This window comes from Anolis carolinensis, chromosome 1 (assembly GCF_035594765.1).
Source record: "Anolis carolinensis isolate JA03-04 chromosome 1, rAnoCar3.1.pri, whole genome shotgun sequence".
Taxonomy (NCBI): domain Eukaryota; kingdom Metazoa; phylum Chordata; class Lepidosauria; order Squamata; family Dactyloidae; genus Anolis; species Anolis carolinensis.
The window spans coordinates 172,989,369-173,009,864 of NC_085841.1; the positions used below are offsets into that span (position 1 = coordinate 172,989,369).

At 40.5% G+C, this 20,496-nt stretch overlaps 1 protein-coding gene across 4 annotated transcripts in view; it reads right to left on the minus strand.

The window, feature by feature from the left end:
- The window catches only part of ehbp1 (EH domain binding protein 1), a 305,625-nt gene that overhangs the window by 159,161 nt on the left and 125,968 nt on the right, over positions 1-20,496 (minus strand). For 2 of the 4 annotated variants that reach the window (XM_008114298.3, XM_003215191.4), the window contains exons 8-10: positions 14,712-14,816; positions 13,584-13,706; positions 8,326-8,593 (exon numbers count right to left, since the gene is read on the minus strand). In XM_008114298.3, coding sequence (XP_008112505.2) covers positions 8,326-8,593; positions 13,584-13,706; positions 14,712-14,816 — 496 coding nt within the window. The remainder of the gene's footprint in view (positions 1-8,325; positions 8,594-13,583; positions 13,707-14,711; positions 14,817-20,496) is intronic. The other 2 variants (XM_003215190.4, XM_003215192.4) reach the window with 1 other exon arrangement.

Genomic DNA, 20,496 nt, shown 5'->3' on the forward strand with positions numbered 1-20,496 from the left:
AAAATAAAACTAACTTTGAAATAAATCATTGTGATATGTTAATGACTTGCATTTTGGTAAGTGAAATAATTCTTGCCTCCCTGTACAAACATTACAAAACTCAAAAACTGAAAATTTATATGCAATCCACTAATTTCCTCTGAATCTTTTTCAGTATTTCATTTCATTTAAATCTGCCTCTTAGTAGTTCTCTGAAAAGAGAGCTGAAACTTATAAAATGAAGAAATGCATATTAACAAAACAAATGCGTTTTCAAAGCTTCAAACAGAAGATCTACTGAATGAAATTTTAGGAAAAAGATTCCTACAAGGCTTCTGTGTTATCCTTATTGACCATCTTTCACTGGTCTAATCCATTTTTTCAATCCAGCATATTTTGTACAAGGCATACATGAATTTAACCTAATCAAACAGGTCCACTGAAAACATATTACAGTAGAGTCTCACTTATCCAAGATAAACGGGCCAGCAGAACTTTGGAAAAGTGAAAATCTTGGATAATAAGGAGGAAATAAGAAAAAAGCTTATTAAACATAAAATTACATTATGATTTTACAAATTAAGCACCAAAACATCATATTTTACAAGAAATTGACAGAAAAAGCAGTTCAATACACAGTAATGCATTGTAGTAATTACTGTATTTACGAATTTAACACCAAAACATTGCAACATTTACTACAAAAATAATGACTACTAAAAGGCAGACTGCTTTGGATAATACAGAACCTTGGATAAGTGAAGCTTGGATAAGTGAGACTCTACTGTATTAAAGTTCCAGTCAAAAAAACAATCAATATTTAGTCTCCATATTTTCTACTTTCTCCATGAGAGGATATAACTGTTTTGTATTTTGGGGATCTTGAAATTGAGAATTTGCCATGTTATTTGCACTCCTGTTGTTCATTACATGTGAAACCAAGAACTAAATTCTTAGGATCGATTCAGTTTTATCTACATTCCGATGATTTAGAAAATATTTGCTATCTCTTGTGTGATATCGATTTTATAAAAACTTGCTAGGTTTGATTTTTTACCCTGGCAGCAAAGAAAATTTAGGCATAATTTTCACATATATTGTGATTGATTATTCTGGGAATGCTATTATCTAATTTTATCTCATCTGAATTTGAGTACTGTTGCGTATATCTAATGTATTGTTTTTATTTACTACTTTTATACTGTTTTATATTATTGCGCTTTTATATCACATTATTTATTTTGCATGCAAAGGGTTATGGTCCAAGCATTAATATGCTACTACTGCAATTTAAAATAGTATTCTAAATTCTTCAAACTGAATTAACCATCACCTTCCAGTTCTGTGGGTACAAGTTTTAATAGATAAAACTCTGTCTTCATTAATATAGCTGCAGGAGTAGTGGAGGTAAATGCTTCACCTTAAATATATTTTAAATTTTGGTAGTCATGTATGCAGAATAATACCTCATAGGTGAAGGTCTAAACTAAATAGATGCCTTATGAGGAATAAGAGGACAGGTGGAAAGTTTTCAACATATATAACACTTCAGTCATGCTGCCTGACAAATGTGGATCAAATACTAGATTCTCTCAGGTTCTAAGACTATCTCTAAGACTGTGGCTTAAAAGTAGTACAAGATGAAATTCCCACTGAACTCAATGGAAAGCAGAACATATTGGACAGAATGCATTATATTGGTCAGAATAATTCGAACAAAGCAGAAGATTAGTGGTGTATCTAACAAAAGCACACAAAAACAGAAAATAAACCTCATAAAAGGAGCCCATAATCCACCTGAATTATGCTGGAAAAAGATCACTCTGTACTCAATGCCACTTTAAAGCACACAACTGGAAATTTTACCAGGAGAATTATGAAGGAGAAGACACTATGCATACCGTGTTTCCCTGAAAATAAGACAGTGTCTTATATTAATTTTTGCTCCCAAAGATGCTCTAGGTCTTATTTTCAGGGGATGTTTTATTTTTCCATGAAGAATTCACTTTTATTGTTGAACAAAAAAATGAACATTTATTATATACTGTACAGTAGTTGTCATCATAAACCAGACAAACTGTGAATCCTATCAAGAATTTCTTGTTACTACCAATATTTCCATGTACAGCACTTTATGGTACGTACATTTACTGATCCTGCATGCTCTGGTGTTTTGTTTGGCAGGCCTGCTTCCAAACAAAAACTTTGCTAGGTCTTACTTTCAGGGGAGGCCTTATATTTAGCAATTCAGCAAAACCTCTACTAGGTCTTATTTTCTGGGGATGTCTTATTTTAGGGGAAACAGGGTAGTATGGCCTCTAAACACATACAGATGAAAGTATTTGTTCAGGACTTCAAGGAAAAATGTCAAACAGCAATACTGATTCCACTTCTACAATGGGATACACAAGATCAGAGCATCCAAAACAGGCAGCTTAGGGGAAATCCATGTTTCAAGGTATAGTTATTAGGGGTGGGCATGATATTTGGTGTCCCGGATTTTGAGGATTCAGCTGCCAAATGCATGAAAACGAGCCTGGTGGGAGGCAGTAAAAACCTTAGTCGATATGGATCACAGCAGCCAGATCTTTTTGGTTAATGTTGGTGAATGGAGCTGAGTGGCATTCTACCTGAAACAGAGGTGGCATGTGGACAGGGCAGCCTCGCAAATCAAGCAAGCTGAAGCCCTTCCTCTTCTTTCTTCACTGACAGCCTCCTCCCTTCCTTCCCAAAGCCCCCTGCCCACTTGAGGCAAACGGGAATTTGCTTTCCCAGCAGCACTTTGTGTGGTGCAGATATTGAAAGAGCCTCTGTGCTCCTTCCCAGGGCATTATGGGAGTTGAGGTTTCTCTGTGTGTGTGTTTCTCAGCCAATCAGAGGCCTGCTTGACTGTGTCCATTCTCCTCCAATCTTGTGACGTGCGCTTGGGACTTGAATTCTTAGAACCCTCTGGTGGGATTGTTTTACAAAATGTTATGGAAAAGAAATTTTAAAAATTCTAAAAAATCAGTGGATTTGGTGTAACATTCTGAAACTTGGCAGGCTTGCAATCGTAAATGTGGCCTACAAATGAGGCAAATTTCATGCTAATAGGCCTAAAAATGACAAATATACGAGCCTCTAAAGTTTCCTCATTGGCGCCAATGGATCAAAACTTACTGGCACAAAAACAGAAACCCCCTCCCGAAATCGGGACATTCTCGGAATAGGGGCAGCCGAAAATTGGGCACTGAAAATGGCATGGGGTTTCCCCGCATTGCACACCCCTAATAGTTATATGCAAAAATGCTTCAGATGTCACTTCCTCCACTTTACCATACTGTAGACTGGAAACTGTGTTTTGGCTAAACTGTATTATCTAAATAGTGGGCAATAGTGCAGGAGGCATAAGGGCATCCACCTCCCACATTGAGTAAACAATCAATGAATTATCAATGTCCAAATTCTCCTAAGTATCTTGGCCTTGCAGAACCAGAGCTCAGATATGTGCTGCAGGTAAGACACTATGCATACAGACTTCAATTGTAGTTTCCTATAGGGAAAGCATTAAATTATAACAATTGACCCACCCTCTAACACTGGGAAAGCATAAGAGACAAGAGCATGAGATACATGCAGCAGCAGCTCTCCAGCATCTTCATAAATACTGACATGTGCATTCAGGTTCAACAACCATATTTCCAATGATTAAGCATACCTTGTGATGCACTTGATTTTCTTGGCAGGAGGTTTGCCATTGACTTCCTCTGAGGCTGAGAGAGTGTGACGTGCCCAAGGTCATCCAGTGGGTTTCATGACCAAGTGGGGATTTGAACCCTGATCTCTAGGGTCAGTGTCCAACACTCAGACCACCATGCTATCCTGTTCTGGCCCCAAATTAGTGGGGTGGTGAAAAGAAAAAATAGAACTTCCAAGGGATGTCTCAAATTAGATAGATGGTACTAAGAAACATGGCTGAACATTCTTAACTTCACATAAATACTAGCAGGTTCTGAACTGGTGATGATTAACGAAAAAGGAAACTTGGGATTGATGATTAGATAAATTAAATCATGAAACCAGTGAAAATTCTGCCATGACTTCAGGATTTGTAGCTGGAGATAAAGTTGAAGTAATCTCAGAGCCAGAATAGGATTTTGAGCATTGGATTATGACTGGACACAAGGCAAAGGATTGTTACCTTGACACGGTGCTGGGGCTTGCGCGCCTCAATGATGCCATGAGCTATTCCGTGCAGGGCCACCCAAGACGGGAAGGTCATGGCGGAGAGGTCAGACTAAATACGATCCCTGGGGAAGGCAATGGCAAACCACCCCAGTATTCTTGCCATGAAAACTAAGTGGATCAGAACAACCAGAGAAATGTCGGCATACCATCGGTAAATAGGACTCCCAGGTCGGAAGATGGTCAAAATGCTACTGGGGAGGAGCATAGTCCAACTAGCCCCAGATGTGAAGACGCAGTTAGCTCAAAGCCGAAAGGAAGGCTAACGGCCGACGGTGCTGGAGGTGAACGACGAATCCGATGTTCTAAAGATCAACATACTACAGGAACCTGGATTGTAAGATCTATGAGCCAGGGCAAACTGGACGTGGTTATCGGTGAGATGTCAAGATTAAAGATAGACCTTCTGGGAGTCAGTGAACTGAAATGGACTGGAATGGGCCACTTCACAAAAGATGACCACCAGATCTACTACTGCGGACAAGAGGAACACCGAAGAAATGGAGTAGCCTTCATAGTTAATAATAAAGTTGCGAAAGCAGTGATTGGATACAACCCAAAAAATGATAGAATGATCTCAATTCGAGTTCAAGGCAAGCCGTTTAACATCATAGTGATCCAAATATACGCCCCAACCACAGCTGCTGAAGAAGCAGAATTAAATCAGTTCTATGAGGATCTGCAGCACCTGCTGGATAACATACCAAAAAGAGACATTATTCTCATTACAGGAGATTGGAATGCTAAGGTGGGCAGTCAAACGACAACCAGGATCACAGGCAAGCATGGTCTGGGACAACAAAATGAAGCAGGACGTAGGCTGATAGAATTTTGCCAGGAAAACTCTCTGTGCATAACAAACACTCTCTTCCAAGAACCTAAAAGACGGCTTTACACATGGACTTCACCAGATGGTCATCACCAAAATCAGATTGACTACATCCTTTGCAGTCAAAGGTGGCAGACATCCATCCAGTTGGTGAAAACAAGACCTGGAGCCGACTGTAGTTCAGATCACGAAATTCTTATTACATAATTTAGAATCAGACTAAAGAGAATGGGAAAAATACAAAGACCAATTAGATATGATCTCACAAATATTCCTAATGAATATGCAATGGAAGTGAAGAATAGATTTCAGGGACTAGACTTGATAAATAGAGTCCCAGAAGAACTATGGACAGAAGTCCACAACATTGTTCAGGAGGCAGCAACAAAGTACGTCCCAAAGAAAAAGAAAACCAAGAAGGCAAAACAGTTGTCTGCTGACACACTGGAAGTAGCCCAAGAAAGAAGGAAGGTGAAAGGAAGCAGCGATAGGGGGAGATACGCCCAATTAAATGCACAATTCCAGAGGTTAGCCAGGAGAGACAAGGAACTATTTTTAAACAAACAGTGCATGGAAGTGGAAGAAGACAATAGAATAGGAAGGACAAGCGACTTCTTCCAGAAAATCAGAAACATCGGAGGCAAATTTCAGGCAAAAATGGGCATGATCAAAAACAAAGATGGCAAGGACCTAACAGAAGCTGAAGAAATCAAGAAAAGGTGGCGGGAATATACAGAAGATCTGTATAGGAGGGATAAAAATATAGAAGCTAGCTTTGACGGTGTGGTGAGTGAATTAGAACCAGACATCCTGAGGAGTGAGGTTGAATGGGCCTTAAGAAGCACTGCTAACAACAAGGCAGCAGGAGACGATGGGATCCCAGCTGAACTGTTTAAAATATTGAAAGATGACGCTGTCAAGGTGATGCATGTCATATGCCAGCAAATATGGAGAACTCAAGAATGGCCATCAGATTGGAAAAAATCAATTTACATCCCCATACCAAAAAAGGGAAATGCTAAAGAATGTTCAAACTTCCGTACAGTCGCACTTATTTCACATGCCAGTAAGATCCTGCAAGGCAGACTTCAGCAATACATGGAACGAGAGCTGCCAGATGTCCAAGCTGGGTTTAGAAAAGGCAGAGGAACAAGAGACCAAATTGCCAATATCCGCTGGATAATGGAGGAAGTCAGGGAGTTTCAGAAAAACATCTATTTCTGTTTTATTTATTATTCTAAAGCCTTCGACTGTGTGGACCATAACAAACTGTGGCATGTGCTTGGTGGTATGGGGATACCAAGTCACTTTGTCTGTCTCCTGAGAAATCTGTATAAAGACCAAGTAGCCACAGTAAGAACAGACCACGGAACAACAGACTGGTTCAAGATTGGGAAGGAGTGCGGCAGGGCTGTATAATATCGCCCTACCTATTCAACTTGTACGCAGAACACATCATGTGACATACGGGGCTTGAGGAATCCAAGGCTGGAGTTAACATTTCTGGAAGAAACATTAACAACCTTAGGTATGCAGATGATACCACTCTGATGGCTAAAAGTGAGGAAGAACTGAGGGGCCTTATCACCAAGGTGAAAGAAGAAAGTGCAAAAGCCAGGCTGCAGTTAAACATCAAGAAAACCAAGATCATGACAACCAGACCAATTGACAACTGGCAAATAGAGGGAGAAAACGTGGAGGCAGTGACAGACTTTATATTTCTAGGTGCGAAGATCACTGCAGATGCAGACTGCAGCCAGGAAATCAGAAGACGTCTACTTCTTGGGAGGAGAGCAATGGCCAACCTCGATAAAATACTGAAAAGCAGAGACATCACACTGGCAACGAAGGTCCACATAGTCAAAGCAATGGTATTCCCCATAGTAACCTATGGCTGTGAGAGCTGGACCATAAGGAAGGCTGAGCGAAGGAAGATAAATGCTTTTGAACTTTGGTGCTGGAGGAAAATCCTGAGAGTGCCTTGGACCGCAAGAAGATCTAACCAGCCCATCCTCCAGGAAATAATGCCCGGCCGCTCACTGGAGGGAAGGATATTAGAGGTAAAGTTGAAGTATTTTGGCCACATCATGAGAAGATAGGAAAGCTTGAAGAAGATCATGATGCTGTGGAAAAAGGAAGGAAAAAGGAAGAGAGGACGACCAAGGGCGAGATGGATGGTATCCTTGAAGTGACTGGCTCGACCTTGAAGGAACTGGGGGCGGCAACGACCGACAGGGAGCTCTGGCGTGGACTGGTCCATGAGGTCATGAAGAGTCAAAAACGACTGAACGAGTGAGACGACAACGATGACCAGGATTCAAATCCCTATGCAGCAACTGAAACTCTTAAACAGGTTAACCTCTCTCAGCCTCAAAGGAAGGGAAAGGCTACCCATCTATGAACAAATTTTGGCAAGAAAATCCCATGATCGAGTCACCTTAGGGCTGCTACAAGTTGGAAAAAACTTGAATGAACAACAACTAATCTCATAATAGAAAACCATCTGATGTGGTTGAGATAGGACTCCAGGGGATAGGGGTTTGTATCCCTGCTCAGTCATGGAAATCCACTTGGATGCTTTGCACAAGTCACACTTAGCAGCAGCCACAGAAGAAGGCAATAGGAACCCTTCCCTGTGCAAATCTGACAGAGAATATTCCAAGACCAGTTCATTTTATTTAGCCATAGGTTAGAAATGAGTTGAAGGCAAACAACAACAGTAATCTCATAAGGCTAGAATAAATAAATGATTTATCCTCCAGTCAGTTTGAATCTGTAAAGAAAGTGCTGAATCTGTAAAATAGACTATTGCTATTACTGTAGATTTTTTGCCTCTTATTATTTTCAGGATTTTTGAAGGGAGGGGGATTGCACCCACTTATTTAGTTTCCTAGTGTTTTGGAAGCTATTCTCATTTTTGTTCAATACAAACTGCTTTCAAAACATTATCTGCTACTTCAGGGCATTTTACAGCTGGCAATTAACAAACTAAAAATGCTGCAGAAAGTGTGACAGCTGAACTGAGAATATGAATTTTTCCAATCTAACATCTTGTAGAGCTTATACTTCCTTTAAGAGTTCCTTCTTGAGCATGGAAACCAGTCACTTACATCTAAGCAAAAAACAAGAAAACTAATCAAATACATGGATGCTACCAGACTAAACACATCCTGCATTCATTCTTGTGCTATGCATAAAACTAGACTTGGGTAACATTATGCCCTGGGGTTTTGCACTAAAATCCCAACCAAGTACTAAAAATTTGCTTCAAAGCAGCAAAACCATGTACTTACACATCTAACTCTTCTTCAGATGTTTTTGATTTGTCTGCATAAAGGTATTTGCTCATATCCACAGGCTGAATGTTTTTTCTTTTTGCTGGTTGAGGAGGAAAGTCTTTCATAGATGCTACTATCTCAGGTTCAGATTCTGGCTCATCAAAAGGGTTTACGTACTCAACAGCTTCTTCTTTGAATGGGTTGTATTCATCATCGTCGTCATCGTCATCATCATAGAAGGGTTCTTCTAATTTTGAAGATGCAGTCTTCTTCATAACTGGCTCTATAGAAAGCAGCATAAAACTTGGCATTTAATTTTAAGACATGCCCATTCTACCTCTGAGATCAATAATAATAATCAGTCTTAGAACAGTACAAAAAGTTTACCTTCCATAAAATTATTACAACAATTATATCAGTATCCTTATATGACATTCTAGATTAATATAACTTTAGGATCAACCGTTCAACAGAATCAGTGTCAACACCTCAGTGACTAGTGCAAATGAAGAGAAACCTATTCAGATTTTGGAAGGATAATTCTCATGATCAGTCACATAGGACTATTCATCACTGATAGTTATACAGGTTCAACCTGGAACCCAAGGGCCACAATAAGAAGCAATCAATTGTCAGGCAGATTGTAGAGAAGATACCTTACTCTTAATTCCTAACTTTGTCCTATTTGTTGAATTAAAATAAACAAACAAAAATAGATAAATATTCAAGGCCAGCAGAATGGGTTACTACTGGTCACTACACATTGAAATATATATTATTCAAAAGTTGTCTTAATTTTATTAACAAACTGTTGAAGGTGAAATGCCTACAGTGGAAAGTCACAATTGAACAACTTCTAAATAACGAAGCAAAATGTAGGCCACTGGCCACATATTGTAGTCTACCACATGCTTGATAACCACACAATTTTTACAGTCCCCAAAAGAACATGCCCAGTCAAGAAAAGAGAGAAATAAAAGTATGGAAAAGACTACAGTGAATCCCAGATAGTGTACTGTATATAGCCGATGGATTGTTTCATCAAGCACAGGGAAATAATGCTTCAACAAACTGAAGCTTTGTAAAGTGATGCATAATACTTATCTAATCTAATCTAATCTAATCTAAATCTAAATCCATAATAAAAGCGCCTCCACAAACAGGCTATACTTCCCAGACCTCTGAATCCAGCAAGTCACCTCTTTGCACTGACATTACAGTTACAGCGAGCTCCATGAACATGTAGCCCAGCCCCTGCCAATGTCCTTCCCAAACACTATGGCCCACCACCCAAGGAATGCTTTCATTTGGGGACCATTTCATCCTACATTTTGCTTTTTCTTCCACCACAGGCAGGCATCCCATGGTTCTCCATTGCTGTGGAATTTGCTTGGCCCTGCCCACTGCCCTTCCCCTTCAAATCTCTCTGCGTAATAAACAGAGAAGAATTGAATGTGTTGTCAAAGAATTGAGCTGCAACTAAACTTACTGGAGGAATTAAAATTAACTGCACATGGTGGAAGTTGTAGTTCACCCTGCATCAAGTCAGAGCACTGTCACTCCTACTGGGGAATTTAGAGGAGTTGTAGTTCACATACACCCAGAATGCTATGAACCCAAATAATGATGGGTCTGGGCTCTTTTTGACAACTACTCAGAATCAACATTCATGCATAGTTTGTTCCCCAGACTTGGGATCTTACTTTTGAGAAACTGAACTTACTTCCAATAGACTGTAATTTCAAGAGATATGCTATACATTTGATGTCATCAACACAGGATCTCAAAGAATCAAAAGAACTTTTGGTCAAGGTTTTTTTGGAACAAGCTTTTCAATATCTGTGAAGTCTTAAAAGATATATTAACCAATATTATTTTGCAAAGGTTGAATGTGTTTATATTATTTTGGTTGCCAAATTCAATTGATGTTTAAATAGTGGAGACTATTACAGCCTGGAAGATACTACTGTGGATTATAACAGTTGACTGTACTTATTATTTTCATTATTGTTGTTAACTCTCAGGTAATATTGTACGTATATGGTGCTCTGAATTACATAGTGCAACTTATGTTTTGAAACTTTATAGTATTTGCTTATCCTTTTTACATAGAAGGAAGATAGCTCTATACTCAGAGAGGCCTGACTATTTCTGTGGCCTTTGCAAGATGCTCTAATATACACATCTCTTTTTATGTTTTGAACCTTTATAGTGTTTGTTTATCTCTTCGGCATTGTCTGGGCCAAACTTGCCATGCAGACCTGATATGCCCCGATTTGACTACTGGTGGGTTTGGAGGGGAATTGGCCTGGAAGTTTGGGAATAGTAGGTACTGGGATTTATAGTTCACCTCCAATGAATGAGCACTTCAATCATGACTATCTTTTAAATCTTTCCTTTTAAGGATGGTTTTGGGTCTCTTTATGAAAACTTTTACTCCCCCCCACCTTACCCACCCCCCTGAGTTTTTTCCCTACGTTGGTGGTACTTTTTTGCCTCCCTCACTGAGGCAAAAAACTGCCACCAACAGCCTTCAGCCTATTCACTCTAACAGGCATGACACATACAGTCCCCATGACCTACTATACATCCTGCCGCTGTTTGGAGTTGGATGGACCATGGATGATGAACTTCCATATGGGAGTTGTAGTTCTCCTGCACCCACTGAGCCCCGCTGACCCTGGACCAAGACTAAATTTGGAACACAGGAAAAGAATGCCTTTCTCAAATAACCGCCGGGTCCCCAAGCTAGTAAAATAAAAAGTTTTATTAATCCTGTCTTAACCTGTTGGTCTTCCTCTCTATTTCTAATCTACAGCATTAATTTCTTTCTTCAGCTGCCACCCATTTCAACAATCTTTGGGAAGCTAAGACCATTTGTAGAGTATCGCAAGAAAAGTCGGGATGATCTCATATGAATGGCAACTCCATCTTCAAAAAATGCCAAGGCCCATCTGACATCAGGATTGAAATCATTCTTTGATCCTCATCAGAGAGATACTCAATGTAGAGGATGATTTTCTCCCCCAAACATTTCTGATATGTCCCATGCAGGCAGTGTAATTTGAAATTTTTGCTTGAAGAGACAGAACAATAGATCCTGTGGCCCATACTATCAAGCTTCTTCCTTTTCCGATCTGAGAGATTCAAGAAAGTGCAGTGTCCATAATAACAGAATTGGGTTTTGGATGTTTCATCAACCTTTCAACTGAAGAATCACTTATACAATAGAGATTCTCAATCTTCCAAGATGTCAGGCAGGGGGCACAAGGAGGGAGAGACTCAGAACCTGGAGAAGGTACGAAAGAAGAGGAAGAACTGCAGCAGTGGGTCTTGATGCTGGATCTCTTTAAGAATAGGATTTTCGATAGTAGAGTGAATTGTGGTACTGGAAATACTGGAGTGCCCGAGCTAGTTGGAGCATTTGGTCTGTGAATAATCTATAATCATATGTTAGGAATGAGATATCAAGGTGAGGCATGAGAAATATATGGTTGAGAGACTTATCCTGCCTGGCAAGGAGATGGACCATATGGCCCACGTGGTCTGTTCCAACTCTATTATATTCTATGACACTATGATTCTATGACTGAAGATGAGATGGAGTCATTATCTGAGTCTATATGTCACGACCGTAAAAGTGCTTCAGGGCAAGGTGGAGATGCCTATGCCAAGGGAACAGTTGGTATTATGGTGGGAACACCAGCATCTGGTTGAGATTGGACCATCATAGGAGGCTTAGAAGGTTCTCAGGGACTTAGGGGAGGGCACGATACATATGATATGAACAATCATGGTTTTAACAAGAAAACTCAGCACAATTGTAAACCTTGTAATGATAGCACAACTGGTAGCGTTCATCATTTGCAGCCTTTGCAGTCAATGATAAATGTCATGGGGATAATAGTACTGGTAATAAGAGCTGTGGCATCAAAGGCTGTGTAAGCATGAGCTTAATGTAAATTTTGTTGCCCATTCACATAGCATAGGAATTCTTTTAGAATTTTTTCCAAACTCTTTTCATTTTTATCAATCAGAGGAAATTGATTTCTTCCGTAAACTTGGCTATCTGACACTTATCTCAATTCCAGGACATCTAGAAAAAATTGAAAAATACACTACAGATCCTTCATGGCCTCCAGTTCTTCCATCTCCCATTATAAAAACTATCCATCACAGATCATGGGCTTCTGTTCTTCACTCCCGCATTATAAACAACTATTCATTTATCTTGACTCTCTGCTCCTTGTTCTTTAGCTAATCCATCAGACAACCTGCCCTCTTTTCCCTTGACTTTAGGTTTGTTTTAAGTCCTTGGTGGAGAAGTCTGTCAAAGCTTTCTAAAGCACCAGGTAAACAGACTACTTAACATTGTTAAAATATACATGTAGCTGAATTTACCTTTGCAGAATGTAGGTTAATCTTCCTTACCAAAATATATAGCTCTGCACTGTCTTTGTGCTTTTTAGCAATTTACATGGAAGAGAAGTTAATCTTAAATGGCCTGTATTTTCATGCATTTCTTTAAAAAAATATCGGTGTTACAATGACTACTTTCCAGTGCTCTCTATAAAGAGCAATTTTAATCACAAATTATACATTTTTCTTTTAAAAATTGCAATTTTTCATTGCAGTTCTTAATAATTCTCAATTTATTTATTGAATTTTAGTTAATACTCCAAACATAAACAACAAAATTTAAAATATGGCATCAGTATTTTAGAATGTCTTTCTAGACCCTCATTTCTGGCATGAGGGGCTGATAAACATATTCTGCATTGTGACAAAAACAATCATTCATTCAGCCTGTTCTCACAAGAAAGCCAGCAGATGAGCATGATATTAGACAGATTCATAAACAAATGCAGGAAGCAGAATTGGCACTGCCATGTCCCGATTCAGGCAACCCAGAATGTGTCACTTGGCCCATTTTCTGCAGCATTGAGGCAAAAGTCAGAATGATATGAACCAAATGGGAAGCGTACAAAGGGGGCCAGGAGGAGCCACTGAGGAAGTCACATCCAGTATGCCTGCTCCCATTGCTTTTTGACCATCCTATTATGTCTGAGATGAGAAACTGTGAGTTAAGAGGGAAGGAGACCAGAAGAAGGAATGTGGATCTGCCATGTAGTCCCAATTTAATAAAGTGAGTACAAATACAAAGCTCAAGGAACTTTGAGAGCAACAATCACCAACAAAAAACGAGCTGACCAGAATATGCAATGTTACCATAAGATAAGAAACAGCAAACATCTACAAAATAAATTCTATACCTTCTATATCAGAGTCTTCAAAAGGGTTTAGATCCATTCTGTCAGAATCTACAAATGGATTTGAACGGGAGTTGGCCAAGACTTCATCCTCTTCATCCAGGAAATTAAGCTTGTTGATAAGTTCTAAGAAGCCAAGGAAAATGCTTTTTAGCTTAGAAACAATTAGAAGAGGACATGAACTGATCAAGTATAAAATTTCAATAAATACTTTATTCTTTGAAATACTGCAGTATCGCTGGGAAAAGTGAATGGTCAGGTCATATTTATAATGAAACATTAAGCTGATGCATACGGTAACACCAATATTTCTCGCTCAGCACTATGAACAGAATTAGGCAAATGTTTAATAAGCATTTATTTATCAAAAGTTCCCTCTCTATTGTAACAACAGCTTTCTGAAGATGGGTTTGTAGGGAACCCTAACATTTTAAAAAACAATCAAAACTTTCAAAGGTTGGAAAGTTTTATTATAAAGAAACGTTTATATGTAACTTACAAGAATCATAATGATGTTTTGAAATATCAACACAGCAAGTACGTATATATACAATTAGTGGTCCCTATTGTCTCATCTACACCATCTGACCATTTTGTCCGATTGTAAACTGGTATTGAAGAAAGTGACTTTGCTGTGCAGATGATTACATAAGAAAGCCTTGAACCAATTTGAAGCCTGGATGGTAACTGCAAAAACCACAAAACACTGATGTGCATTAAGAGCTTTCTTTCACACACTTTTATGGGAATTTAAAATCTAGCTGCCACAGTTTGAAGCTAGCTTCGAACTGCATTGAATAGTCAATGTAGATGGGGCCTTAATGTCCATGTTTTCTAATGCAGTGCCAAGACAGAACAAGAAACCTGAGACACCGCTCCTTTGTTGTTAAAACTTTGATTCCCACTATTTTTGAGCACTGGTCATACTAGTTGGGGCCAATTGATGTTGGAATGCAATGATATTTGCTGGATCACACTTTGGTCAACCCTGGACAATGAAGATATCTGTATCATGATTCCATCTGTTAACTGAACTTAGAGGACTGGATACAAATAGAAACCACAAAGATGACAGGTGACAACAAAACACAGACAATAAGAAACAGAAATGAAGAAAGAAAGCTCATAGACCTTCAGAGGAACTGGCTGATTTAGCTGAAAGCATATTTGTGTGCTTTATGCAGTCATCTTGATCTTCATCTAAGCTGCTCAGAGCATTCAATTGGTTTACAAATTCTGTAAACAGAAGCCAGTCAATACAATTGTGATGGAAGATCATGAAAGGGAAAGAAGTACAAAGAATGCTGTTATTAGAACAAGAGAAAATGGAAAGAAAGATAGAAAGAAAGAACATGTGTTAATATAGAAATACATTTAGGAATCATCACAATTATATATCTTTATATATCTTAACTCCTATAATGGTGACTTTATTCAACACTTAATGAAAATAATTTGGGCGAGGGTTGTATATATTATGGACAAAAGTTGATATTGTATTTAAGATAACATATTCAAAGATATTTACCAGTGTTTTCTGATAAAGTTCTATCAATATGACACTACTGACATAAAGAGAGGAACAGTAACTTTTCAATACCTGACAGAATGGTTACAATTTTGGCTGTGCTTCAGACAGCAAATATGTTAGATTGGCCTAAGTTTCACACAGATAATTTTCTTCTTAATTGGTGGCAAAAGACAATTAGAGCCTTTTTTGCCATTTATATTTTGTGCATTCTGTGCAGCTACCATTTGCTTAATGGATATTACCCTTACAGAATTCCAGCCAAAGAACATACTCTATCCATTCAACTTGCATAAGATTAAACAATTGTGGAACTCCAGGAAGCTGTAACAGTACTCTTATCATCAAAATCCTTAATATTCTTCATATTGTTTTTTTTATCACTGTCTAGCCTAGAGAGGTCTATATATTTTTATCAATTTCATTAACATGTAGCACATTATGCAACATATAAGGACCTGAAGCAGGCAGTGATAAAAAGTTGCTTTTTGGGGGGAGAGGGGAGATAGATCCCATGGCTCTGGAAACTTCCTGCTCAATTTCCAACCAGTTTAAGAAAAGTCCTGGAATGAGAGATAGAAAATGAACTCAATGCAGTCTTGAAGAAAATTGATTAATCAGATTCATTCCTGTTTGGCTTTCAACATGTATTTGAACAGGGATAACTATGCCTTGATGGATTTCTGTACACTAGAAAATGAATGAACAGGGAAGAGGGCTGGCACGGCCTTCTTGGCTCTCCTCAATGGCACTACCTCCACTGCCTATCATCCTTCCTGCAGTTTGAAGTGAAACCTCAGCCGGATGGCATAATCTCCCGTTGTTCAATACTGACAAAAAAATCCAGTCAACAACCACTGGTGCAGTACTCTGAATGCCATTCAGAACCTACACACATCAAGAGTCTAAACTAAGTTGCCCTGATTGAACTTTGGAGCATTTTCTGATCTTATAAGAACTGCAATGTAGTAGCAGTATTAAACAATATAGCTAGGTGAAGCCATAGGATTTCCTATGTAATTTTGAACTTTGTGGTCCTAAACTTTGGTTATATAGGGTTACATTTTTCTGGAGACCACGGGATTTACTGTTCAGATGGATCACTTTCTTCTGATCATGACAGTTTCAGAGGTCATCTTTACCAAACAGACCGAGAAAACTACAGCCTAATCTTTGCAGTCCACCTTTCATCCTCTCATTTCTTAAAATAAATATTCAGTGACCCAACAAAACTCTAACAAACATTAAAATGTAGAGACACGCTCTTCCTAAGTATTCAGATAGTCTTGTTTGTTGCCCTCTGATCAAGAGAGCAGTCAGGATGGCCATAGATATTTACGTGATTTCTTCTCAGATGCAGAAAATAAGATTTTAAAGATGCTTTTCCCATGCTGATTCAGATTATAAATGTTCTTTTGAATTTTTGATTATTTTACACAAGCAAATTTTCATTAAAATTGTTTTTGCATTAAAAATCTTGTATGATTTATTAATTCAAGAATTTTTGTGCAAAGTATTTTTTGCATAAAAATTGTTTGTTTATATTCATTCTATTTTTGGGCAAGGTTCTGGAATCTGTGGTAGTCTCCCAGTTCCAGAAGTTTCTAAATGAGACTAATTATCTAGATCTGTGTCAGTCTAGCTTCAGGACTGGTTTTGGGATGAATATCACTTTGGTGGAAGACCTACACTGTGAAATGGACAATGGGAATGTGTTCTTGTAGGTTCTACAGCACCATTCAGTGGCTATCAATATCATTGACCATGGTATCCTTCTGGGCCTCCTGCAGTGAATCCAGTCCGTCTTTGCGGTGCTGGGGGCATTTTTATTGCTTTTGATTTTGTCCCCCATATTGTTAACATCTACATGAAACTGGAAGAAGTCATCCCAAGTTTTGGTGTTTGGTGTCACTAATTGGTTGATGACACCCAATTCTCTCCCTCTTTTTCTGATTTGAAGGAATCTGTCTTAATACAGAACCAATGTCTGCTGTCAATAATTGATGATAGCAAATAAATTGAAACTTAATTCAAACACAAAAGAAGTGCTTCTCGTCAATCACAGAGCAGACCAGGGCACAGAGATACTGCATCAGAACAGCTAAAACTAATGTACCAGCTGTGCCTGTTTCTTGAGATATTAGAAATGGCTATAGTGATACATGCCTTGATTACAATCTGTTTGAACCACTATAATGCATTCTATATGGGGGTGCTTTTGGATACTTCAGATGATCCAAAATGCTGCAGCCAGAATGCACATATAACACCCTTGTTAACTTGCTAGGTACTGATTTGTTTCTGGTAGAATTAAAAGTGCAGTTTATGACATATAAAGCCCTGGACTCAAGGTCCTGCTGTTAAATGCCAGATCCATAAATGGTAAAACAGCGGCCATCCAGGATTTAATCCTGGATGCAAAAGCAGATCTGGCATGAATTACCGAAACCTGATTGGATGAGTTGGGAGGGGTCAACCTCACCCAGCTGTGTCCTCTGGGTTTCGGAGTGCACCAGCAGGCCAGGTCTGGGGAGCGGGGAGGTGGAGTTGTGGTGGTCTATCGAGATTCCATCTCTCTGACCAGGTGTCCCATTCCACAATCCTCTGGGTTTGACTGTGTCTACCTAAGAGTTGGAAACCGGGACAGGTTGGGGATTCTGCTTGTCTCCCTGCCTGAGCTCGCTGAGGTGGTCTCCAACTTGGTGTTGGAGTCCCAGCACTTTGTAGTACTGGGGGACTTCAACATCCACGAGGAGTCTACCCTTTCTGGCGCAGCACAGGACTTCATGGTTGCCATGACGGCCATGGGCCTGTCCCAAATGATCTCTGGACCAACTCATCAGGCAGGACACATGTTAGATCTAGTTTTTGTTGTGGGTGGAGGAAAAGTCAGTGTGGAAGAGCAAAACATTCTTCCATTGTCATGGACTGATCATCACCTGGTCAGTTTTAGACTCACCACAGCTCAAACCCTCTGCAGAGGTGGTGGACCGATTAAGATGGTCTGCCACAAGAGACTTATGGATCCAAATGGATTCTTGCTGTCTCTTGGGGATTTTCCCGTCATGGCGGCTGGTGATCCTGCCGAAGCCTTGGTTGATCTCTGTAACACCGAGATGGCCAGGGCAGTAGACATGATCACACCTGCATGTCCCCTATCATTGTGTAGAATCAGACCAGCTCCATGGTTTTCTGAGGAGCTGGCTGTGATGAAGCAGACGAGACGGAGACTGGAGTGCATCTGGTGTAGATCTTGAGGTGTATCCAATCGAGCACGGGCTAGAGCCTCTATTAAGGCCTACTCTGTGGCACTGCGAGCAGCCAGTAAAGCTTTCCCGACTGCCTGCATTGCATCTGCAACAAACAGACCAGCGGAGTTGTTTCGGGTGGTGGGAGAGCTCCTCCGTCCTTGTGACAAGGGGGCTGCCCCTGACCTGACAACTCGATGTGGGGAGTTTGCCCATCATTTTGCAGACAAAGTTGCTCGGATACGCTCTGACTTAGACAGGAGCCTTAATGCAGTATCTATGGAGCTAACTGAGGTACCTGCTTGTCCAGTGTTAATGGGTTCGTTTCAGATTGTCTGCCCGATGACATCGAGGGGATCCTTGGGGCTGTGAGGGCGACCACATGCGCTTCAGAACCTTGCCCATCTTGGCTAATAAAACTTGCCAATGGGGGGTTGGCAAATTGGTTCGTGAGGATAATAAATGCCCCACTGAATCAGGGACTTTTTCCATCCCCCTTAAAGCAGCCATTGGTTAAACTGATCCTGAGAAAGGCGTCCCTTGATCCATCAGTAATTAACAATTACCGGCCAATTTCGAACCTTCCCTTTTTGGGCAAGGTTCTGGAGTGGGTGGTTGCCTCGCAGCTCTATGGGTTCCTAACAGAGACTGATTATCTGGATCCATCACAGTCTGGGTTCAAGCCCGGTCACGGTATGGAGACGGCTTTGGTCGCCTTGGTGGATGACCTCCGCAGAGAACTTGACAGGAGGAGTGTGACCCTATTGGTTCTCCTGGACATCTCAGCGGCTTTCAATACCATCGACCATGGTATCCTTCTAGAGCGGCTCACTGGAATGGGTATTGAGGGCGTTGCTTTGCAATGGCTCTGCTTCTTCTTGGAGGGCCGCTCTCAGTTGGTGAAGCTGGGAGACTCCTGCTCGGACCCCTGACCATTGTCCTGTGGGGTCCCGGCAAGGTTCTATTCTGTCTCCCATGCTTTTTAACATCTATATGAAACTGCTGGGTGAGGTTTTGGAATTGGGTGCCATCTCTATGCAGATGACACCCAATTCTACTACTCCTTTCCACCAAACTCCAAGGAAGCCCCTCGGATCCTTGATTGGTGCCTGACCGCTGTGATGGACTGGATGAGGGTGAACAAGCTGAAACTTAATCCTGACAAGATAGAGGTCCTCCAGGTCAGTTGTGTGGTTGATTGGGGCATAAGAGTGGCAACCTGCGCTCGATGAGGTCACACTCCCCCTTAAGATGCAGGTCTGCAGCTTGGGGGTCCTCCTGGACTCAGCGCTGATGCTTGAGGCTCAGGTGTCGGGGGTGGCCAGGAGGGCTTTTGCAGTTAAAGCTTGTGCACCAGCTGCGACCGTACCTCGTGAAGTCTGACTTGGCCATGGTGGTCCACACCTTAGTTACCTCCAGGTTGGATTACTGCAATGCACTCTACGTGGGGCTGCCTTTGAAGATGGTTTGGAAACTACAGTTGGGACAAAGATCTGCGGCCAGATTAATAACAAGAGTAAGTTATAGAGAGCGGTCAACCCTCTTGTTTAAACAGCTCCACTGGCTACCGATAAGTTTCCTGGCCCAATTCAAGGTGCAGGTTATCACCTATAAAGCCCTAAACGGTTCAGGACCTGCCTATCTCCACAATCGCCTCCTCCCCTATGAACTTATGCGGACCCTAAGATCATCCAGGGAGGCGCTCCTCTCGCTCCCACCCCTGTCTCAGATGCGGTTGGTGGGGACGTGAGAGAAAGCCTTCTTGGCAGTGGCCCCTCAGCTCCGGAACTTTCTCCCAAGGAGATCAGGTTGGCTTCCTCTTTGCCCATCTTTCGCCAGGAATTGAAAACATGGATTTTCAGAGCACATTTGAATGAATAAGCCCATCAGACTGGTCATCAGACGGTTATCTGTCTATGTTTACAAAACCGTATGGCACTTTATCACTGTCCCTTACTCCATATGATATAGCACTTTAATGGAACCTGTCCCCGTGTTCCTCCTTCATTCATTCTGATTTTACCTATGGACCCTTGAGCTCTGCCCTAGTCACCTTTTGCCGTGTGTTAAAAAACGATGCTCAGGCTTTTAAAGTAATTGTCATGTTACGTTGTTTTGTTTAGTGTTGATCTGTTTTAAA